Source organism: Rhinoderma darwinii, chromosome 5, assembly GCF_050947455.1.
Source record: "Rhinoderma darwinii isolate aRhiDar2 chromosome 5, aRhiDar2.hap1, whole genome shotgun sequence".
NCBI lineage: Eukaryota > Metazoa > Chordata > Amphibia > Anura > Rhinodermatidae > Rhinoderma > Rhinoderma darwinii.
Window position 1 is genome coordinate 213,564,900 of NC_134691.1, and position 24,380 is coordinate 213,589,279.

Consider the following 24,380-nt stretch of genomic DNA (forward strand, 5'->3'; position numbering starts at 1 on the left):
CTGAAGGAGACTCCTAAAATTTTAATATTATCCGACACAGGAACTGGTATGTCACTAAAAACCATGCTTCCTATGCTTAAAATACTACTCTTGCTAAAGTTTATCTTAAAACTGGAAGCACAGCAATAAAACTCTATCTGCTTGAGGGCTCTCTGAAGCGACCGGGTGTCCCTGCATAATACCGCTACATCATCCATGTACCCCACTGCTTTAGCCTCTATGCCGCCTCCCCCTGGCAGGGGGACTCCACGTATCAACTTGTCTCGGCGAATTGCGCATAATAGAGGCTCTAACGCACATATAAAAAGCAGTGGGGACAAGGGACACCCCTGCTTCACCCCAGAGTTTAAAAATACGTCCTGTGTCTTAAAACCATTTACTAAAATCTTACTTGTACAATTTTTATAAAAGGCTTTGATGGATAATAAAAATCCTTCAGGTATACCCATACGCTCTAAAACCTTAAACAAATAAAAGTGAGAGACACGGTCAAAAGCTTTTTCAAAGTCTATTGATAAAATTGCTAAATTATTCTTCCTAGACCTCGTGTCCTCAATCACATCTTTAATAAGGTTAAGATTGTCCCAGATGCTGCGGCCTGGCACCCCACATACTTGGTTGGAATGTATTATGTGGGGTATTATGGCTTTCATCCGGTTCGCACATAATTTAGCCATGATCTTGTAGTCGCTGTTTAGAAGGGTTATTGGTCTCCAGTTCTTTAAAACTGCGATGTCACCCGTCTTGTATAATAGGGAGACCTCACCCTTCTGCCAGGACTTAGGCAGCATCTTGGATTTAAAAACTTCTGCGTATAGTAAAAACAAATCTTCTTTTAAAAGATCATAAAATTTTACATAAAACTCACTGGGTATACCGTCCGGACCAGGAACTTTACCTGCTTTAAAACTTTTAACTGTTTCTAAAATCTCCTGCTCCGTCAGGTCCTGCAATAAAAAATTCTGGGAGGCAGGGTCTAAAACAGTGGTAATCTCCTTCAGTGAGTCACGCATAAAATCACGATCCACAGTCTTAACATTAAAAAGGTCAGTATAAAACTCATGAACTTTACTTAAAAGACCCTGTACATCCGACACACCTTCAATGTTTTTGATGACAGCCCTTTTGTTGTTGATTTTTTTAAAAAAGTACCTGGAGCAGGTCTCGTTCTCCTCTATGTTTTGAATTTTTGAACGAAAGATTATTTCTTTACCTTTCTGCTCCAGGCACTGGGCTATCTCCTTTTTGAGGTCGGTGATGTCGGCTTCCACTTCTATTTCATTGTCTCGCATTTTGTACAGGGTCTGCAGACGGGTGTTTAGTGTATTAAAAACAGCATATTTTATTTTGGCTTTTGCCACACTCTTTTTAATAAAAAAATCTTTTATTTTACTTTTCATCTTCTCCCACCATGCACTGATGGGAGCTCTGGTATCTCTCACCCGCCTGCTTTTCTTGTAAAATTCAATAAAATCGGTTAAAACCTGTGGATCATCTAAAAGGGAAACATTCATCTTCCAGGACTTCTTACAAATAAGATTATTAAGATCACGCTTCACATAAAAAGATAAAAGCCTATGATCTGAAAACACGTTGGTTAAAACTTCACATTTAAAAGGCAGTAAGTTCTCATTACAAAATATAAAATCTATCCTGGAGCTACAGGTGGCGTTGCTCCAGGTAACGCCGGCTTCCTCTGGACTGCTCCTGTTACATTCTTTGTAAACATCTTTTAAATTAAAATCGCTCACCATATTTTTGAGCAGTCCAGAGGTCTTATCGTAATTTCTGCTTGTAGCACTTGTAAGCCGGCGTTCCCCTCTCAGGATACAGTTAAAATCACCTGCGAGGATAAAAGGCTCAGTTGTGTTAATAAAAAGAGGTAAAACTTCTAGCATTTCTGCCCTCTCATTTTTATCAGGTGAGCCATAAAAATTTAAAAACTGCCATTTCACACCGTCAATAAAAGCCTTAACCAATAAAATACGTCCTGGTAAGATTTCTTGAATAAAATCAATTAAAACGTTTCCCTTAAATAGAATGGCGACCCCTGCTGATCTGGACTCGTTTGATCCAGACCAGACGGATGGACCATATTTCCAATCTTCTTTATATTTGGTGTACTTCATCGTATGGGGAATACCGCACTCCTGCAGGAAAAAAACAGAGGCTGCCAGGCAAGATAAAAAATTGAAGAGAGCAACCCTTCTTACTTTAGACTTGGCGCCCCTCACGTTGAGGGATATTCCCTTTAGTTCAGACATTGTGGAGTTTTGAATGCGTATTTGATTTTAAAATAATAAATAGTAGCGGTATTTTAAAATCACACATTTTCTCCACCAGCAATACCAAATATCTCACTTGGGCTCAGATACCCGCCCCCGTCCGAATCATTTGTCAGGAGGGAGAACGAAGGAGAGGAACTACCTTCGCTGAGGGTAACGCCAGCAACCAAACTTCTGCGTACGGGGAGCCCAAACTCATTCGGATCTCCCTGGGTCTCAAACGGTTGACCGTCTAGGTCGGGTGGGTCCCCTAGGGGGCTCGCACCTCCCCCCTGGGACCGTGCAGGCCCTTCTGGAGGGGGAGGTTGCGCACAAGGTGGGGTGTCAGTTTCCACGGGGGGAACAGTGCCCGCCCTCCTCACCAGTCGCGGCGAGGAGGGGGTTCTAGGAGGAGCCGCATCGTTTTTCACCGTTGTGTCCATCTGCTCCTCCCCTGTCTCCCCCCTACTGACTCTGGCTTGCCTCCCTTTTTTACGGGGACCCACCGGCACCTCGTCCTCTTCCTCCGACGAGGATGCCAGAGACCCAGGGCTTGGAGCAGGCCCGGCACCCCCTGAGCAACCAGCCTTCTGGGATGCCTCAGTTTTTCCGGCCTGCTCCTTTTCCGCCTTCCGCTTAGTCTGCCGCTTTTCCTTCGCACTGGGCTCCCCTTTATCCTCCAAGGTTGCTGGCTGCGAGGTACCTGTTTTGGCTCCAGTCCCTCGCACCTTTGAAGCCCAGGTACCTCTCTCCTCTTTCGTGTGGCTGGTCTGTTCCTCTCCCTGGGGACGGGTTTGGTCCGCTGGTGGAGCACGTGGGGGCGCTCCGGGTTGCTCATCTTCTTCGCCTCGGTACCTATAGGGGCAAGAAAAATACAGATGACCAGTTTTCTGACAAAAGTTACATTTTTTTACTCCTGTGCATTCTCTAATTGTGTGCTCTTTGCTTCCGCAGTTCCTGCAGGTGACATCGCAGTTGTAACTGGTATGCCCATAGGTACCGCAGGCCCTGCAGAAGTTTGGCATCCCCGAGAAGTAGAGGTCGCCATTCACTGTTCCAATTTTAAAACGAGCCGGTGGGAGTCTCGTATTTTGGGTGGAGGGGTCCTTTATCAAAGTCACTAAGTACTTCCACTTGACGGTCCACACACCGCACTCGTTCATAACTCTCCCCATAAGCTTGATGTTCTTGAAGTAGGCAGCTAAGAATGCTGCCACTTCCTGGTCCTTCACATATGGGGAATACATCTTAATCACCACGAGTTTGGTTACCTCAAAAGCATGCTCTATTACCTGGACTCCCAAAGACGTGAGTTGAACTTTTTCCCTCTCAGCTTTGTCCATAGCATCACGGAGGATACCTTCTCCAACAAAAGTTATGTCAAAAACTCCACGCCTTGGGTAATCCTGGATCGCCAAAATTTCATGCTTGCGGACCGCCAGCAACTTCTCGAGGATTTCGTATACGAGGAACTTGACACCTCGTGGACCGCCTCCACCCTCTGCCAAGATGACTCTAGCAGAGTTTCGCAGCCGGGCGTATACCGGCACCGCATCGGGTTCGCCTGCCATTAGCGTGGCCAGGTCGAACCGCGCAGCTTTCGCTGCGCCCCTTGACGTACAGAGACCAAGGGGCTGGGGGGATCGCAACTCGTTGCTCAGGACTAAGCCTCTCTCCCAAATAGCAGCACGGGGGTGAAGTCCAGGCGAACCTGGACGATCCCCCGAGGCCGAGAGAGAGGGTACCTGAGCACCTTCTGACTAAAAACCTCCTGTATAAATACACTTGGTCTTAGCCAAAAGGCCGAGAAGCGATAACCCGAATGGGCCGGCCGTTGACCGAGCCTGTCCCATACTGCTGTTCACCCCTTGCAGCGATTCAGCCTACTCCTAGGCAATTCCATGGGGCCCTGCAGGCTCACACACATTTACAGCTACTAAGCGGGAGGTGAATAAAGGCCGGAGAGGAAGCTACACAGGATTTGCTTCTTTTGCTTGCACCACAATGCAGTGCTGAAAGAGGAGGAATCTACATAAAAACGCCTTCCTGGCAACGCCCAAATGCCCTCCTGCCATGCAGATAAACACTGGCAGCGGCAGCAAGTGCATGCCCACAGCCACCCCTTGTTCCTTCACACCTTGTATCAGCTGTAATCCAGTCCAGTCCAGTCCAGTGCTGCCTGCTGAGCAGCACTGACCAACACTGCCTGGGCCCAGGCTTTTATCTCTGAGGCCCCATTATGATGTCAGAAAGCTGGCTCTGGAATCCTGAGGGCTCCACTATGACACGTGCAAAGTTCCGTCTGAACTTTATATAAGACGGTGCGGCTCAGTCAGTCACTCAGTGTTGCCTGAGAGGGCAACACTGCAACAGCCGGCCGCCAGGCTGTCTTTTTTTTGCACAGCTAGTTGCCTCCAGGAGGCCACAAGAGGGAGACAAGGGACTGCAAAATGGAAAATAGGCATCCACCAACTTTACAGACAACTTGTTCTCCTTGCTCCTACAACCTCCATCCTTGCACAGTTTGTTATTCTTCCAGGTAACAAAGTAACAAATCCAAATTGCTGCTCTCTTTGTAGGCAAGCAAGGGTTTGTTGCAACTGCAATTCTTACTTCTTCTTGAAATGTAGGGACGACAGTACATTCCATCACATCCATCTAGTGTACACAGGTAGGTCCATTGTGGCGGGTAGGCGGCTGGCTGCTTTAATGGCTGTTTGCTGTTCCCCTACTCCACTCCACTCCACTATTTGACTGTGGTGCTGCATCAATCAGTGGCTGGCTCAGGTGCAGCTCTTTAACTTACCTAGGAGGGAGGGCGGAGAGAAGACAAGGAAGGTGAATGAGCTGTTCCAATGTGAAATGCCGGAAACACAGAAACACAGAAGACACACACACACACAACAAGAGGTGGCAATGTATTAATTAATTGCATTTAATAAATTAGCTCATTATCACACATGACTGTACAAATGCATTGTCCAACAGGTGTTGAAATAATGGGATTAAAAGGGGAGATCCCATCAGAAAGACAAAAACAATAGCAAACACAAATAGCACTTTTGGAATCTGATTTTAGTCAACACATAAGGGAAGGGTGCACCGGTCCTGGAAATACTGCAATACCAGGTCAATGCGTGGAGTGGACAGAGCAAGCTCTATTTCCATCTCCCTGTTCTAAAAATCCATTTAATATATGGTCCCCAGATAGGGGACGTATCAGATATTAAACTGATAAGAACAGATTTTTTGATTGAAAAATGCTTTATTGACAATCAATCGTCATCATACAAACATTACTGCGACGCAGCGCAAGCCATGAAGCAGCAAATAATAAATAATAACAGTCGTCAAACATAACATGACAGTATAATACACAGTACAGGCTAGCCTATGCTATACATTACACCACATGCTACACTAACATTCTTGCATTCACTAAAGCCAAACAACAAAGCATTACAGACAAGTGATGGGATAGGGGAGTGGGTAGGAGGGGATAGGGAAGGGGGAAATCACAGGCCCGAAGCTTTATTGAAAGACAACACACAAGAAGGGAGAGTGGGGGGAAGGGGAGTATCAGTCCTCTTCCTCATCGACGTCCGGGCTGTCCCAGGTGGAATAGTCTCTGAGCAGGCTGTGGATCAGCCTGCGGCAGTCCTGGACGGACACACTCTCTCTCCGCAAAATCAGACGGTTCCTGGCAAACCATATAGCGTCCTTAAAGCAGTTCATAAGGCGCCAGGCTTCCTGGATTGCTCCATCCGTGGTATTCCCAGGAAATAGTCCATAAAGTACCGAGCGGTACGACAGTCTGTTCCTGGGTACTGAGTCCTTGAGTTCATGTTCCAAGGCTTTCAACAGACCCTGTGCAAAGGGGCACTGCCAGAAAATGTGCAAAGATGTTTCCTCCGTGAAGGGGCACCTGGGGCAGTACCGGGTCTTGCACAGGTTGCGGGCATGCATGAATGACCTAAGAGGCAGTCCTCCCTGGATGGCCATCCATGAAATGTCCTTGTGCCCGTTGGTCAACCTGCCAGATGACACGTTAGTCCAAACAGTCTCCAACGTGTCGGCATGAAGCCCTGGAACAGACTCCAGTGAGTCCTTTGCTCTGATGTGCTTGTGGATCGTCTTAGGTTTCCACAAGTCGGGCTTAAGACCCTCCAGTTGATGCTCCCTCACGAACCGGACGACATCTCCGTAGAACCAGGGAGCGTGCCAGTTGTAAGGGAAGGAGCTGTCCCACTTGTCCCAGCCAAAACCTCGCCAGAGGGGAAGGAGGAAGTAGCGGGACATGGCCTTGCCCGCAGAGCCGTTTGCTGTCCTCAGAGTCCTACGAACACAGTCACATACAAAAGCGATCCGCAGCAGAGTGGGAATGTCGGGTATACCCTTCCCACCTTTGCGGGGCTCCTTGTACATAACAGTCCGCTTTACTCTGTCCATTTTCGAGCCCCAGATGAAGCGAAACACAGTCCTGGTAATGGCCCTCGAGACGGTGGCAAGAGGGGGCCATGCCTGTGCAGTGTATTGTAGCACAGGCAAGACTTCGTTACGCAGGACCATTGCTTTGCCCTCAATAGTGAGTTGTCTGAGGCTCCACAGTCCGATCCTTTGGTTGACTTTGGCCAAGCGTTCTTCCCACGACTTTAGGGCTGCACCTTCCTTACCGAACCAGACTCCCAGAATTTTGATGAAGTCCGGCTTGATAGTAAACGGGAAGGAGGCAGGAGAAGGCAGGTACCACTTTCCGAAGAGCATGGCTTCCGACTTCCCGCAGTTGACTTTTGCCCCTGAAGCGCGTCCGAACTCCTCACAGGTCTGGACGAGTGCAGTCACCGAACTCTGGTCAGCGCAGAAGACGGTCACGTCGTCCATGTACAGCGAGCATTTGACCTCGAAGTGTCCTGGACCTGGTGCGGTGATCCCTCTGATCTCTCCATTCTGCCGGATAGCCTCTGCGAAGAGCTCTATAACACAAACAAAAAGGAGAGGTGAAAGAGGACAGCCTTGTCTAACCCCCGACGATACAGGAAAGGGGTCAGTCTTCCAGCCGTTCACCAGCACCGAGCTGTAAATGTCGCAATACATCAGGTTAACATACAAACAGAACAACCTGCCAAGCCGCAGCCTACGCAGAGCCTTACCCATGAATTCGTGAGAGACCCGGTCAAAAGCCTTCTCCTGATCCAGACTGACCAGGGCCGCGTGTGTACGGCGGCTTTGCATGTAATGCACCGTGTCCCTCACCAGGGCAAGACTGTCGGCCACCCTACGGCCAGGAATGCCGCAGGTTTGGTCCGATCCGATGATCTGTCCGATGACAACCTTCAGTCTGTTGGCCAATACTTTGGCGAGGATCTTGTAGTCCACGTTCAGGAGAGAGATGGGACGCCAGTTTTTCAGGTCACATCTCTCCCCCTTCCGCTTATACAAGATCGTGATCATGCCTTCTCTCAAGGACGGTGGCATTCTACCCTCCACCACCATCTCCTCATAGAGCTCCAGCAGGTCCGGACTGATCAAGTCCCCCAGCGCTACATAGAGCTCTGCTGGGAGACCATCACTGCCCGGGGTCCTGCCGGGTCTGAAGGATTTAGCGGCAGAGAGCAGTTCCTCCACCGTCAGGGGTACATCCATAGCCTCCGTACCTGCAGGATCAAGATGATTAGTGATACCTGACAGGAATTTATCGGCGGCTTCGGGGTCAGTGGTTTTCCGGGAGTAGAGGCTTCGGTAGTAGTCTGTGACGACTCCCATCACCTCCTTCTTCCCAGAATGCATGTTTCCGGTCTCATCTCGGAGTTCCTTCAGGGGCGTGTGGCCGGCATGGAGTTTCCTGAAAAAGAACGAGTTACATTTCTCACCCTTCTCCAGGTTCTCCACCTTGGAACGAAAGACAATTCGCTTGGATTCCTCCTCAAAGTGCCTTTTCAGGCCCTTTTTGGCTTCCTCCAGCTCCTTCCTGACGTCCCAGCCGCATTGAAGGAGGTCTTGCAGGGATCGCAGCTGACGCTGCATCTCTCTGAAGTCTCTCTTCCTCTCACACGCCTGTTGACGACTTTTTGCCTGAAAGAAACAACGAAATTCAACTTTAACATATTCCCACCAGTTACAGGTTTTGTCAAAGAAAACGTTATCATTCCTCCAAACAATATAGGCGTCTCTAAGTTCCGCCAGTACCTCCTCTCTTTCCAGCAGGGCACAATTCAGCTTCCAGGAGCCAGGGCCGGGAGGAAAACCGTGGCCGATGGCACCCTGGAAGAGAATGGCCCTGTGGTCAGAGAAGAAGCAGGGGACCATGGAGTGCCCATGCTGCTTGACTGCCCGGGAGGTGAACACAAAGTCAATCCGAGAACGAAGTGAGCCATCGGGTCGGCTCCATGAATAGTTCACAGAGCCAATCCCCATGGAGCCCACAACGTCCTGCAAGGATGCTTCGGTTACCATCTCGATAAGCAGTTTGGAACTGACATCCAGTTTGATTGAAGTGCCGGAACTTCGTCCATCCTCTTCGATGGGGCAGTTGAAGTCCCCGGCCATCACCACTGCCCTAGTGGTGGCGAGCTGGGTCCGCAGGGTCTGGAATAGTTCCAGGCGCTCAGCCTTCATAGGGGGAGCGTACACGTTGATGAGCCTAATCGGCTCTCCTGCCCAGGAACCGTCTACGACCAACAAGCGGCCGCAGGCGAGCTCCTGGACAGAGTCAACAGTAAATACGCTTCCCCTAATCAGGATGGCAACCCCTGCAGACTTACAGTCGCCCCCACCAGACCAGTAGGACGGGCCATGGGTCCACTGCCTGGCCAGATGATGGTATGACCTGGAAGAGGGGAGAGTACATTCCTGCAGCATAAATACATCACTCGACTGCTTGGAAAGAAAAGTTAGCACCATCTGACATCTAGTCCTATCTCTAACACTCCTCACATTGAGGCTAAAGATGTTAAGTTTAGCAGCCATGGGGGAGAATAAAGAAGGTTAGTGCAAACGATACACCTTAGTTACCAGTCCGGTCGGGCGGATCCTCCTCTCCTGGCGGGTCCGAAAGATCCAGCAGGCCCTCTGACAAAAATTGTTCCAGGATTGTAGCCACCTGGATGTCTGTTGTGAAGTCGATGACCTCAGGTTCAGACACGAGTTCCTCCACCATCTGCTCCATTTCCTCCTGCTGCGCAAGGGAATCTTCGCAGATTTCCACGACTTGTCGCTTTGAGGACTCAGCAGCTGGGCTGTCCCTCACCTTTCTCTTCCTCTGGATGGCACCTGAGGAGACAAGAGGGGGAAAATCCTCCAGGGAGAGGACTCCAGCAGCTGGAGGGGAAGATGTTAGTGCTGCTGGAGCTGGGGAGAAGGGAGGCTGGGTTGGGAGAGGTGCAGGTGACAGGACCACTGAGATGGGTGGGTAGGAGAAGGTGAGAGCCTCAGTGGGGGTGACAGGGGTTGGGGACGGGGGGGTGGGGAGGGCCGGGCGAGGGAGGGTGGGAAGGGTAGGGCGAGGGAGGGCCGGGAGACGGGGGGGAGGGACTGTCGTCTTCTTACCATCCTTCTTATTCCCGGTCTTCTGCGCCGCTGGAGCTCTGGCTGGGGCGGGGTTCCCTCTGGCCGGAGCTTTCGCCGCTACAGTTGCCCAGGATCGATCCCTCTTCGGGCAGTCCTTGTAGGAGTGGGCTGCTTGTCCGCAGAGGTTGCACATTGTCCGTTTCGGGCAGTCTTTGGTCTCGTGTCCTGTTACCCGGCAGTTCTTGCAGGCGTCCTCCTTGCAGTCCTTCACCGAATGACCCTTCTTGCTGCATCTCCTGCAGATCTGCGGCATGTCCGGGTAGTAGATGAGGCCGTAGGAGTTGCCCAGCGAGAATGACTGGGGCAGGTGTTGGAGGCCGTCTTCCGCGCTGGAATCCTTGTTCAGTCGGACGATTACCGACCACTTGCCAGTCCAGAAGCCGAGTCCGTTCAGGATGTGGGTGGGTTCCCTCACCACTGTGCAGAACCGCTTCAGGAGCGTGGTGATGTCTTTGCCGGGGGTGTGTGGGTTCCGCATTGAGACCGTCACCCGCCTTTCCTCTCTTTGGACAGGGCAGTTGCCCACAAAGCGAGAGAAAGGGGATTCAGGCCTCGCCGCTTTCACCATCTCCCAGTACCTTCTGCAGATGTTGATCGAAGCGAAGGTCACGAAGAACATCCCGGTCATGAAGGCCTGGATGCTGATGGTCTCCGGCTTAGCGAAGCCCTGGTCCAGGAGCATCTTCTGGCAGAACACTTCTTCCGTCATGTCCGGCACTCTCCCGTCCACCTCCTTCAGCTTCAGGGCCACCGTCTGCTTCATCCAGGGCTCCAGGGTTGGAGCAGCCTGGTTCGGCTTCCTGGTGGCCTGTTGGCTTGAGGAGGCTTCAGGAGGAGATGTCCTGGCCTGGGCCGGCTCACCTGGTCCATCAGCCTTCTTCTTCTGGGTGGCAGGGTTGCTGGTTGAGGCCATGGCTTCTTCCAGCTGTTCCTGTCGCTTGGGGAGGATCTTCGATAGCTCTTTCCCGAAGGGGGCGGAGCTATGCAAATCTTCTCCTTGCTGGCCGAGGTTCTTCCACGAAATTTCTTCCGCAGCGGTTCCTCGTCGAGCTTCTTCTGCGGCCGAGCTTCTTCAAAGATCCCCTTCAGCAGCGGCTCTTCTCCGAAGGTCTCTGTCGCAGTTCTCCTTCTTCTTCCCGGCAGCGATCTCCCGGAGCTTCTTCCCCGATGGCGGCTTCTCCCTTCTGGATCGTCGTCTTCGCTGGTTCTTCTCCGCAGTTCGTCGCCGGCTTCGTCTGGAACGCTCTTGGATCGCTAAGCTAGTGTTTATAGCCCCCAGTGGTTCTCCGAGCTATCTATCCTTACAAGGACTGATAAGAACAGATTTTTTGATTGAAAAATGCTTTATTGACAATCAATCGTCATCATACAAACATTACTGCGACGCAGCGCAAGCCATGAAGCAGCAAATAATAAATAATAACAGTCGTCAAACATAACATGACAGTATAATACACAGTACAGGCTAGCCTATGCTATACATTACACCACATGCTACACTAACATTCTTGCATTCACTAAAGCCAAACAACAAAGCATTACAGACAAGTGATGGGATAGGGGAGTGGGTAGGAGGGGATAGGGAAGGGGGAAATCACAGGCCCGAAGCTTTATTGAAAGACAACACACAAGAAGGGAGAGTGGGGGGAAGGGGAGTATCAGTCCTCTTCCTCATCGACGTCCGGGCTGTCCCAGGTGGAATAGTCTCTGAGCAGGCTGTGGATCAGCCTGCGGCAGTCCTGGACGGACACACTCTCTCTCCGCAAAATCAGACGGTTCCTGGCAAACCATATAGCGTCCTTAAAGCAGTTCATAAGGCGCCAGGCTTCCTGGATTGCTCCATCCGTGGTATTCCCAGGAAATAGTCCATAAAGTACCGAGCGGTACGACAGTCTGTTCCTGGGTACTGAGTCCTTGAGTTCATGTTCCAAGGCTTTCAACAGACCCTGTGCAAAGGGGCACTGCCAGAAAATGTGCAAAGATGTTTCCTCCGTGAAGGGGCACCTGGGGCAGTACCGGGTCTTGCACAGGTTGCGGGCATGCATGAATGACCTAAGAGGCAGTCCTCCCTGGATGGCCATCCATGAAATGTCCTTGTGCCCGTTGGTCAACCTGCCAGATGACACGTTAGTCCAAACAGTCTCCAACGTGTCGGCATGAAGCCCTGGAACAGACTCCAGTGAGTCCTTTGCTCTGATGTGCTTGTGGATCGTCTTAGGTTTCCACAAGTCGGGCTTAAGACCCTCCAGTTGATGCTCCCTCACGAACCGGACGACATCTCCGTAGAACCAGGGAGCGTGCCAGTTGTAAGGGAAGGAGCTGTCCCACTTGTCCCAGCCAAAACCTCGCCAGAGGGGAAGGAGGAAGTAGCGGGACATGGCCTTGCCCGCAGAGCCGTTTGCTGTCCTCAGAGTCCTACGAACACAGTCACATACAAAAGCGATCCGCAGCAGAGTGGGAATGTCGGGTATACCCTTCCCACCTTTGCGGGGCTCCTTGTACATAACAGTCCGCTTTACTCTGTCCATTTTCGAGCCCCAGATGAAGCGAAACACAGTCCTGGTAATGGCCCTCGAGACGGTGGCAAGAGGGGGCCATGCCTGTGCAGTGTATTGTAGCACAGGCAAGACTTCGTTACGCAGGACCATTGCTTTGCCCTCAATAGTGAGTTGTCTGAGGCTCCACAGTCCGATCCTTTGGTTGACTTTGGCCAAGCGTTCTTCCCACGACTTTAGGGCTGCACCTTCCTTACCGAACCAGACTCCCAGAATTTTGATGAAGTCCGGCTTGATAGTAAACGGGAAGGAGGCAGGAGAAGGCAGGTACCACTTTCCGAAGAGCATGGCTTCCGACTTCCCGCAGTTGACTTTTGCCCCTGAAGCGCGTCCGAACTCCTCACAGGTCTGGACGAGTGCAGTCACCGAACTCTGGTCAGCGCAGAAGACGGTCACGTCGTCCATGTACAGCGAGCATTTGACCTCGAAGTGTCCTGGACCTGGTGCGGTGATCCCTCTGATCTCTCCATTCTGCCGGATAGCCTCTGCGAAGAGCTCTATAACACAAACAAAAAGGAGAGGTGAAAGAGGACAGCCTTGTCTAACCCCCGGCGATACAGGAAAGGGGTCAGTCTTCCAGCCGTTCACCAGCACCGAGCTGTAAATGTCGCAATACATCAGGTTAACATACAAACAGAACAACCTGCCAAGCCGCAGCCTACGCAGAGCCTTACCCATGAATTCGTGAGAGACCCGGTCAAAAGCCTTCTCCTGATCCAGACTGACCAGGGCCGCGTGTGTACGGCGGCTTTGCATGTAATGCACCGTGTCCCTCACCAGGGCAAGACTGTCGGCCACCCTACGGCCAGGAATGCCGCAGGTTTGGTCCGATCCGATGATCTGTCCGATGACAACCTTCAGTCTGTTGGCCAATACTTTGGCGAGGATCTTGTAGTCCACGTTCAGGAGAGAGATGGGACGCCAGTTTTTCAGGTCACATCTCTCCCCCTTCCGCTTATACAAGATCGTGATCATGCCTTCTCTCAAGGACGGTGGCATTCTACCCTCCACCACCATCTCCTCATAGAGCTCCAGCAGGTCCGGACTGATCAAGTCCCCCAGCGCTACATAGAGCTCTGCTGGGAGACCATCACTGCCCGGGGTCCTGCCGGGTCTGAAGGATTTAGCGGCAGAGAGCAGTTCCTCCACCGTCAGGGGTACATCCATAGCCTCCGTACCTGCAGGATCAAGATGATTAGTGATACCTGACAGGAATTTATCGGCGGCTTCGGGGTCAGTGGTTTTCCGGGAGTAGAGGCTTCGGTAGTAGTCTGTGACGACTCCCATCACCTCCTTCTTCCCAGAATGCATGTTTCCGGTCTCATCTCGAAGTTCCTTCAGGGGCGTGTGGCCGGCATGGAGTTTCCTGAAAAAGAACGAGTTACATTTCTCACCCTTCTCCAGGTTCTCCACCTTGGAACGAAAGACAATTCGCTTGGATTCCTCCTCAAAGTGCCTTTTCAGGCCCTTTTTGGCTTCCTCCAGCTCCTTCCTGACGTCCCAGCCGCATTGAAGGAGGTCTTGCAGGGATCGCAGCTGACGCTGCATCTCTCTGAAGTCTCTCTTCCTCTCACACGCCTGTTGACGACTTTTTGCCTGAAAGAAACAACGAAATTCAACTTTAACATATTCCCACCAGTCACAGGTTTTGTCAAAGAAAACTTTATCATTCCTCCAAACAATATAGGCGTCTCTAAGTTCCGCCAGTACCTCCTCTCTTTCCAGCAGGGCACAATTCAGCTTCCAGGAGCCAGGGCCGGGAGGAAAACCGTGGCCGATGGCACCCCGGAAGAGAATGGCCCTGTGGTCAGAGAAGAAGCAGGGGACCATGGAGTGCCCATGCTGCTTGACTGCCCGGGAGGTGAACACAAAGTCAATCCGAGAACGAAGTGAGCCATCGGGTCGGCTCCATGAATAGTTCACAGAGCCAATCCCCATGGAGCCCACAACATCCTGCAAGGATGCTTCGGTTACCATCTCGATAAGCAGTTTGGAACTGACATCCAGTTTGATTGAAGTGCCGGAACTTCGTCCATCCTCTTCGATGGGGCAGTTGAAGTCCCCGGCCATCACCACTGCCCTAGTGGTGGCGAGCTGGGTCCGCAGGGTCTGGAATAGTTCCAGGCGCTCAGCCTTCATAGGGGGAGCGTACACGTTGATGAGCCTAATCGGCTCTCCTGCCCAGGAACCGTCTACGACCAACAAGCGGCCGCAGGCGAGCTCCTGGACAGAGTCAACAGTAAATACGCTTCCCCTAATCAGGATGGCAACCCCTGCAGACTTACAGTCGCCCCCACCAGACCAGTAGGACGGGCCATGGGTCCACTGCCTGGCCAGATGATGGTATGACCTGGAAGAGGGGAGAGTACATTCCTGCAGCATAAATACATCACTCGACTGCTTGGAAAGAAAAGTTAGCACCATCTGACATCTAGTCCTATCTCTAACACTCCTCACATTGAGGCTAAAGATGTCAAGTTTAGCAGCCATGGGGGAGAATAAAGAAGGTTAGTGCAAACGATACACCTTAGTTACCAGTCCGGTCGGGCGGATCCTCCTCTCCTGGCGGGTCCGAAAGATCCAGCAGGCCCTCTGACAAAAATTGTTCCAGGATTGTAGCCACCTGGATGTCTGTTGTGAAGTCGATGACCTCAGGTTCAGACACGAGTTCCTCCACCATCTGCTCCATTTCCTCCTGCTGCGCAAGGGAATCTTCGCAGATTTCCACGACTTGTCGCTTTGAGGACTCAGCAGCTGGGCTGTCCCTCACCTTTCTCTTCCTCTGGATGGCACCTGAGGAGACAAGAGGGGGAAAATCCTCCAGGGAGAGGACTCCAGCAGCTGGAGGGGAAGATGTTAGTGCTGCTGGAGCTGGGGAGAAGGGAGGCTGGGTTGGGAGAGGTGCAGGTGACAGGACCACTGAGATGGGTGGGTAGGAGAAGGTGAGAGCCTCAGTGGGGGTGACAGGGGTTGGGGACGGGGGGGTGGGGAGGGCCGGGCGAGGGAGGGTGGGAAGGGTAGGGCGAGGGAGGGCCGGGAGACGGGGGGGAGGGACTGTCGTCTTCTTACCATCCTTCTTATTCCCGGTCTTCTGCGCCGCTGGAGCTCTGGCTGGGGCGGGGTTCCCTCTGGCCGGAGCTTTCGCCGCTACAGTTGCCCAGGATCGATCCCTCTTCGGGCAGTCCTTGTAGGAGTGGGCTGCTTGTCCGCAGAGGTTGCACATTGTCCGTTTCGGGCAGTCTTTGGTCTCGTGTCCTGTTACCCGGCAGTTCTTGCAGGCGTCCTCCTTGCAGTCCTTCACCGAATGACCCTTCTTGCTGCATCTCCTGCAGATCTGCGGCATGTCCGGGTAGTAGATGAGGCCGTAGGAGTTGCCCAGCGAGAATGACTGGGGCAGGTGTTGGAGGCCGTCTTCCGCGCTGGAATCCTTGTTCAGTCGGACGATTACCGACCACTTGCCAGTCCAGAAGCCGAGTCCGTTCAGGATGTGGGTGGGTTCCCTCACCACTGTGCAGAACCGCTTCAGGAGCGTGGTGATGTCTTTGCCGGGGGTGTGTGGGTTCCGCATTGAGACCGTCACCCGCCTTTCCTCTCTTTGGACAGGGCAGTTGCCCACAAAGCGAGAGAAAGGGGATTCAGGCCTCGCCGCTTTCACCATCTCCCAGTACCTTCTGCAGATGTTGATCGAAGCGAAGGTCACGAAGAACATCCCGGTCATGAAGGCCTGGATGCTGATGGTCTCCGGCTTAGCGAAGCCCTGGTCCAGGAGCATCTTCTGGCAGAACACTTCTTCCGTCATGTCCGGCACTCTCCCGTCCACCTCCTTCAGCTTCAGGGCCACCGTCTGCTTCATCCAGGGCTCCAGGGTTGGAGCAGCCTGGTTCGGCTTCCTGGTGGCCTGTTGGCTTGAGGAGGCTTCAGGAGGAGATGTCCTGGCCTGGGCCGGCTCACCTGGTCCATCAGCCTTCTTCTTCTGGGTGGCAGGGTTGCTGGTTGAGGCCATGGCTTCTTCCAGCTGTTCCTGTCGCTTGGGGAGGATCTTCGATAGCTCTTTCCCGAAGGGGGCGGAGCTATGCAAATCTTCTCCTTGCTGGCCGAGGTTCTTCCACGAAATTTCTTCCGCAGCGGTTCCTCGTCGAGCTTCTTCTGCGGCCGAGCTTCTTCAAAGATCCCCTTCAGCAGCGGCTCTTCTCCGAAGGTCTCTGTCGCAGTTCTCCTTCTTCTTCCCGGCAGCGATCTCCCGGAGCTTCTTCCCCGATGGCGGCTTCTCCCTTCTGGATCGTCGTCTTCGCTGGTTCTTCTCCGCAGTTCGTCGCCGGCTTCGTCTGGAACGCTCTTGGATCGCTAAGCTAGTGTTTATAGCCCCCAGTGGTTCTCCGAGCTATCTATCCTTACAAGGACTGATAAGAACAGATTTTTTTTATTGAAAGCCCGAGTCGTGCTTTCTATCACCCAAGTGCATAAAAAGTGCAGAGGTGCCACACAAAAAGTGCACAAGGATGCGGTCTATCGCAGCCCTTCTCTTAAAAGAGAGAGGCCCCGCATAACCATTCCCTGACCCTCCAAACCATAGGCCTAGAGGATCAAGGATCGATGGTCCCCCCTCGCCGAAGCTTAGGGAGACCCAAACACACTCCTAGGCTTCTACCTGGGCTGCCACCCCAGTGTCCACCTAGGAGCCTGCATCCTAGTTGCACCTCCCCTCCGAAGAAGGGAGGCCGGGTTGCAGGGGAAAAAGGAACCAGAAGGCCACACATTTTCCCCCTAGACCTCAGGAGGGTCCCAAAAGGGCACCGCATCCCAAAATCCTTGTGACAAACGTGACAAACACACAGTGAAAAACAAAATTAAATAAGTGGATGTGCGCTGTGATACAGCCTGGACATCCGCCAGGTATAAAAAAATTCCTCATCTCCCAGCCAGAAGGCCGGGAGAATAAAGGTGTGTGCTCATATAGCGTGAAAGAGAGTGCGTGCAAGTGTGCCTTCACTCAGTGGGATCCCACCCCCAGTGAGTTAGGGCACCCCAGGGTCACCAGCCCTGGGGCACATAGCAACTCGGGCTTCCAAACTACCCGGCCTAATGACCTCGATCCGGCGGTCGCCTGGTCACCTACAAATGGTACCTTTAAACCAAATGCGTACACCAGAGCGATGACCGTTGTGGTTCCCTGCCCTCACCTCGGCGTTCTGTCATCCCCCTACGATGGCCCACGTACCACCGGCAGGGATGATTACTAACCTCAGCTTGAGCAGGTACTACACTTGATCTTAGCCAAAAGGCCGAGAAGCGATAACCCGAATGGGCCGGCCGTTGACCGAGCCTGTCCCATACTGCTGTTCACCCCTTGCAGCGATTCAGCCTACTCCTAGGCAATTCCATGGGGCCCTGCAGGCTCACACACATTTACAGCTACTAAGCGGGAGGTGAATAAAGGCCGGAGAGGAAGCTACACAGGATTTGCTTCTTTTGCTTGCACCACAATGCAGTGCTGAAAGAGGAGGAATCTACATAAAAACGCCTTCCTGGCAACGCCCAAATGCCCTCCTGCCATGCAGATAAACACTGGCAGCGGCAGCAAGTGCATGCCCACAGCCACCCCTTGTTCCTTCACACCTTGTATCAGCTGTAATCCAGTCCAGTCCAGTCCAGTGCTGCCTGCTGAGCAGCACTGACCAACACTGCCTGGGCCCAGGCTTTTATCTCTGAGGCCCCATTATGATGTCAGAAAGCTGGCTCTGGAATCCTGAGGGCTCCACTATGACACGTGCAAAGTTCCGTCTGAACTTTATATAAGACGGTGCGGCTCAGTCAGTCACTCAGTGTTGCCTGAGAGGGCAACACTGCAACAGCCGGCCGCCAGGCTGTCTTTTTTTTGCACAGCTAGTTGCCTCCAGGAGGCCACAAGAGGGAGACAAGGGACTGCAAAATGGAAAATAGGCATCCACCAACTTTACAGACAACTTGTTCTCCTTGCTCCTACAACCTCCATCCTTGCACAGTTTGTTATTCTTCCAGGTAACAAAGTAACAAATCCAAATTGCTGCTCTCTTTGTAGGCAAGCAAGGGTTTGTTGCAACTGCAATTCTTACTTCTTCTTGAAATGTAGGGACGACAGTACATTCCATCACATCCATCTAGTGTACACAGGTAGGTCCATTGTGGCGGGTAGGCGGCTGGCTGCTTTAATGGCTGTTTGCTGTTCCCCTACTCCACTCCACTCCACTATTTGACTGTGGTGCTGCATCAATCAGTGGCTGGCTCAGGTGCAGCTCTTTAACTTACCTAGGAGGGAGGGCGGAGAGAAGACAAGGAAGGTGAATGAGCTGTTCCAATGTGAAATGCCGGAAACACAGAAACACAGAAGACACACACACACACAACAAGAGGTGGCAATGTATTAATTAATTGCATTTAATAAATTAGCTCATTATCACACATGACTGTACAAATGCATTGTCCAACAGGTGTTGAAATAATGGGATTAAAAGGGGAGATCCCATCAGAAAGACAAAAACAATAGCAAACACAAATAGCACTTTTGGAATCTGATTTTAGTCAACACATAAGGGAAGGGTGCACCGGTCCTGGAAATACTGCAATACCAGGTCAATGCGTGGAGTGGACAGAGCAAGCTCTATTTCCATCTCCCTGTTCTAAAAATCCATTTAATATATGGTCCCCAGATAGGGGACGTATCAGATATTAAACTGATAAGAACAGATTTTTTTAAGTTGGATACCCTCGCGGGGGTGTCAATGATTTATTACTTAAAATTCAAAAAATATTTACAATGAATTACAGCTTTTTACAATGAATTACAGTAATAAAATCAATTTACATAAAAACACATAAAAGGGGACATGGTGGCAAATTCTTATATATTGGAGTTCCATTCTTTTACAAACCATTTATTTGAAAGGGTGGCATTTCTTTTTTTATCTAATAAATAATAAATGTACATCTCGCTAAAACAAAGACCTAAAACATCGTCAACAGATAAAACATCGTGCTTAAAAATCAGGATGTTCCTGGCCTTCCACAGAGCTTCTTTTACGCAGTTCATCGTCTTCCATGCAATAGTCTTTTGGTTCGCGGTTGGGCATCCAAAGAGTCCATATAAAATCATTTCGTAAGTCAAGTCCTTTAGGTCTGCCATCTTCTTCATTAGAGGGAATATCTTTATCCAAATATGTTTAGTAAAATCGCAAGTCCAAAAAATATGACGCACGGTCTCCTCAGCCTGGCAGCCTTCCCTCGGACAGATGGCAGACCTCGCGAATCCTCTCCTGAATTGGAATGCCCGGCATGGAAGACATTGATGAACGCAGCTCCAGGCCAGGTCCATCTGTGTATTAAAAAGATAAAACACATTAACCATTTTGAAGATAAAAGCACAGCGTTCATTATTAAAATTTTCAATATTAGTGACGACTTCATTTCCTCTTATGTCTTTTATAAGTTTCTTACTGTTTATCATGTCATTAAAATTTTTCCCTTTAAAATTAAACAAGGCCACTATTTTCTCTAAAATCACGTAATTTGCTGGTAGATTAAAAGCATAAGGTGAGGTTAAAACAATTTCAAACCACCCCATCCTTCGCATAAAAAACCCAGTATTAAAACGTAGAAAATAAGACCAATGATGTTGTTTAAAAAGAGAATTAAGACAGAAACAAAAGTACTTGATTAAAAGAAACCTATTAAAATCTGGAAAGTCTTTGCCACCCTTTGGTTTGATTTTCATTACCGTCTCACGTTTAAGTTTCTCCATTCTGGAACTCCAAAAGAAGGTAAAACAAGCTTTAGTAATTTTCCTTAATAAAACCGTGGGAGGAGGGAAAACCATGCTTAAGTATAAAAGCAAAGGTAAAATTATCATTTTAATTATTAAAATTTTTCCCTCCATGGTAAGCTTCCTCATGTTCCACATGCATATTTTTTGATTTACCTTCTGCGCCACCATGTCCCAACTGATAAAACCATTGTCGTACCCACTGAAGGAGACACCTAAAATTTTAATATTATCAGACACAGGAACCGGTATATCTCTAAGAGCCATGCTTCCTATGTTTAAAATATGACTCTTGCTGAAGTTTACTTTAAAACCGGAAGCACAGCAATAAAACTCGATTTGCCTAAGGGTTCTCTGAAGCGACAGGGCGTCCCTACATAAAACCGCCACATCATCCATGTACCCCACTGCTTTGGCCTCTACGCCGCCTCCCCCGGGCAGGGGGACTCCACGGATACACTTATCGCGGCGAATTGCGCATAACAGAGGCTCCAATGCACATATAAAAAGCAGTGGGGACAAGGGACACCCCTGCTTCACCCCAGAGTTTAAAAATACGTCCTGTGTCTTAAAACCATTCACTAAAATTTTGCTGGTGCATTCTCTGTAAAAGGCTTTAATAGATAATAAAAATCCTTCAGGTATACCCATACGTTCTAAAACCTTAAAAAGATAAAAATGAGAGACACGGTCGAACGCCTTCTCAAAGTCTATAGATAAAATGGCTAATTTAACTTTTCTAGACCTCGTGTCCTCAATCACGTCTTTTATTAGGTTTAAATTATCCCAGATGCTGCGGCCTGGCACCCCACACACCTGGTCAGAGTGTATAATGTGGGGTATTATGGCTTTTAATCTATTTGCACATATTTTAGCCATAATTTTATAGTCGCTATTTAGAAGGGTTATTGGTCTCCAATTCTTTAAAACTGCGATGTCACCCGTCTTATACAGCAGGGAGACCTCACCCTTCCGCCAGGACTTAGGCAGCATCTTGGAATTAAAAACATCAGAAAAAAGGTTAAAAAGATCCTCTTTTAAAATGTCATAAAATTTTACATAAAACTCACTGGGTATACCGTCCGGTCCGGGAACTTTCCCTGTTTTAAAACTCTTAACAGTTTCTAAAACCTCCTGCTCCGTCAGCTCCTGTAATAAAAAATTCTGGGAGACAGGGTCTAAAACAGTAGTAATCTCCTTCAGTGAGTCACGCATAAAATTATGATCCACAGTCTTAACATTAAAAAGGTCAGTGTAAAACTCATGAACTTTACTTAAAAGACCCTGTACATCTGACACCCCTTCTATATTTTTGATAATTGCCTTTTTGTTATTTATTTTCTTAAAAAAGTACCTGGAGCAGGTCTCGTTCTCCTCCACATGTTGTATTTTTGAACGGAATATAATCTCTTTACCTTTCTGCTCCAGGCACTGGGCTATCTCCTTTTTCAAATTGGTGATGTCATCTTTAACGTCTATGTCATGATCTTGCATTTTGTACAGGGTCTGCAGACGGGTATTGAGAATTTTAAAAAAAGCGTATTTCTCTTTGGCTTTCGCCACGCTTTTCTTAATAAAAAAATCTTTTATTTTCTTTTTCATTTTCTCCCACCATGCACTGATGGGAGTACGTGTGTCTCTTACCCGCCTGCTTTCTTGGTAAAATTCAATAAAATCTGCTAAAACCTGTGGATCGTCTAAAAGGGAAACATTCATCTTCCAGGACTTTTTACATACAATATTATTAAGATCATGCTTTACTTTAAAAGATAAAAGCCTGTGATCTGAAAACACATTGGTTAAAACTTCACAATTAAAAGGCAGTAAATTTTCAGAACAAAAGATAAAATCAATCCTGGAGCTACAGGTGGCGTTGCTCCAGGTAACGCCGGCTTCCTCTGGACTGCTCCTGTTACATTCTTTGTATATGTCTTTTAATTTAAAATCAGTCACGATATCCTTGAGCAGTCCAGAGGTCTTGTCATAGTTCCTACTCGTACTGTTGGTAAGCCGGCGTTCTCCTCTCAGGATACAATTAAAATCACCTGCGAGGATAAAAGGCTCAGATGTGTTGATAAAAAGCGGTAAAATCTCCAGCATCCTCGCTCTTTCGTTCTTTTCTGGTGATCCGTAAAAATTTAAAAACTGCCACTTTACACCATCAATAAAAGCTTTAACCATTAAAATACGTCCTGGTAAGATTTCTTGAATAAAATCAATTAAAACGTTTCCCTTAAAAAGAATGGCGACCCCTGCTGATCTGGACTCGTTGGATCCAGACCAGACGGATGGACCATACTTCCAATCCTTTTTGTAATTTTCATATCTCATTGTATGGGGAATGCCGCACTCCTGCAGGAAAAATACAGAGGCTGCCAGGCAAGATAAAAAATTGAAGAGAGCAACCCTTCTCACTTTTGACTTGGCGCCCCTCACGTTGAGGGAGATTCCCATGAGCTCAGACATCGTGGAGAGTTAAAGCAAAATTCTGATTTTAAAATAATAAATAATAGGCGTACTTAAAATCAGATTGCTCCTCCACCAGCAATACCCGAAACCTCACTTGAACTCATGGCCCCGCCCTCATCCGACTCAACTGAAAAGAGGGACGAGGCAGGAGAAGAACTACTGTCGCTGAGAGCTGAGCCAGCAACACTCACCTCGTACACGGGGAGCCCAGACTCGCACAGCCTCACCTGGGTCTCTCTCGGTTGACCGACTGGGTCCATGTCTGGTGGGTCCCCCAAGGGCCCCGCCTCTCCCCCCTGGGCCCGTGAAGGCCGGTCTAGAGGGGGAGGTTGTGCGCATGGCGGGGTGTCCGATAATACGGAGGGAGCAGTGCCCGTCCTCCTCACCAGTGCAGGCGAGGAGGGGGTCCCAGGAGGAGCCACATCTTTCCGCACGGACGTATCCATCTGCTCCTCCCCTGTCTCCCTCCTACTGGCACGTTCTTGCTTCCCCTTTTTACGGGGACCCACCTGTACCCAGTTTTCTCCTTCCGAGTCGGTCTCTAGAGACCCAGGATTAGGAGCAGGCCCGGCACCGCCTGAGCAACCAGCCGTCTGGGATGCCACAGATTCATCGATGGCCTGCTTCCTCTTGGCCTGCCGTTTTTCCTTGGCGCTGGGCTCCATTTTATCCCCTGAGGTTACTGGCTGAGAGGCACCTGTTTTCGCTTCGGCTGGCCGTACCCTTGAAGCCCAGGTACCTCTCTGCTCTTTTGCCGCAACAGCTTGTTCTCCTCCTTGAGGACGGGACTGCTCTGCTGGTGGAGCACGTGGGGGCACCTCGGGTTGCTCATCTTCTTCGCCTCGGTACCTATGTGGACAAGCATAATAAAGATGACCAGTTTTTTGACAAAAATTGCATTTTTTCTCTCCTGTACATTCTCTCATTGTGTGTTGTTTATTTCCACAGTTCCTGCAGGTGACATCGCAGTTAAAACTGGTATGTCCATAGGTACCGCAGGCCCTGCAGAAGTTTGGCATTCCTGAGAAATAGAGGTCGCCATTCACATTCCCAAGTTTAAAACGAGCAGGTGGTAGCTTCGTTTCTTGGGTGGAGGGGTCCTTTATTAGCGTAACAATAAATTTCCATTTGACGGTCCACACACCGCACTCGTTCATAACTCTCCCCAGCAGCTTAACGTTCTTAAAGTATGCAGCAAGAAACGCTGCCACTTCCTGATCTTTCACGTATGGGGAATACATTTTAATCACTACGAGTTTGGTTACTTCAAAAGCGTGTTCAATTACCTGGACTCCCAAGGCCATGAGTTCACCTTGTTGCCTCTCAGCTTTTCCCATGGCATCACGGAGGATTCCTTCTCCCATAAAGGTTACATCGTACACTCCACGCCTTGGGTAGTCCTGGATCGCCAAAATCTCGTTCTTGTGGACCGCCAACCGCTTTTCCAAAATATCGTGGACAAGGAACTTGAGACCACGAGGACCGCCTCCACCCTCTGCCAAGATAAATCTTGCAGTATTCCGCAACCGGGCGTATACCGGCACCGCATCAGGTCCGCCTGCCATTTGCGTGGCCAGGTCGGTACCGCACAGCTTGCGCTGCGCCCTTTGGGTTCAAGGAGACACACCAAAGGGCTGGGGGGGGATCGCAACTCGTTGCTCAGGACTAAGCCTCTCTCCCAAATAGCAGCACGGGGGTGAAGTCCAGGCGAACCTGGACGATCCCCCGAGG

General features: G+C 50.1%; 1 protein-coding gene, 1 non-coding gene and 2 pseudogenes across 2 annotated transcripts; all 4 read right to left on the reverse strand.

Annotated features, from left to right (window-relative positions):
• Positions 1-454: 454 nt before the first annotated feature.
• On the reverse strand, positions 455-16,157 carry LOC142652551 (uncharacterized). The gene is made up of 5 exons (XM_075828197.1): positions 15,628-16,157; positions 9,719-10,396; positions 3,557-3,875; positions 1,153-1,304; positions 455-461 (listed from the first exon to the last, which is right to left on the reverse strand). Exons 1-5 carry the CDS (start codon positions 16,155-16,157, stop codon positions 455-457), a joined length of 1,686 nt encoding a protein of 561 aa, XP_075684312.1.
• Positions 5,357-5,531, reverse strand: LOC142653739 (U2 spliceosomal RNA; annotated as a pseudogene).
• A 1,452-nt stretch (positions 16,158-17,609) lies between the features above and the next one.
• On the reverse strand, positions 17,610-17,679 carry LOC142654670 (U2 spliceosomal RNA; annotated as a pseudogene).
• Positions 17,680-18,956: 1,277 nt separating this feature from the next.
• Positions 18,957-19,148, reverse strand: LOC142654138 (U2 spliceosomal RNA). Its single transcript, XR_012848892.1, has one exon. It is a non-coding gene; the product is annotated as a U2 spliceosomal RNA (small nuclear RNA).
• Positions 19,149-24,380: the final 5,232 nt, after the last annotated feature.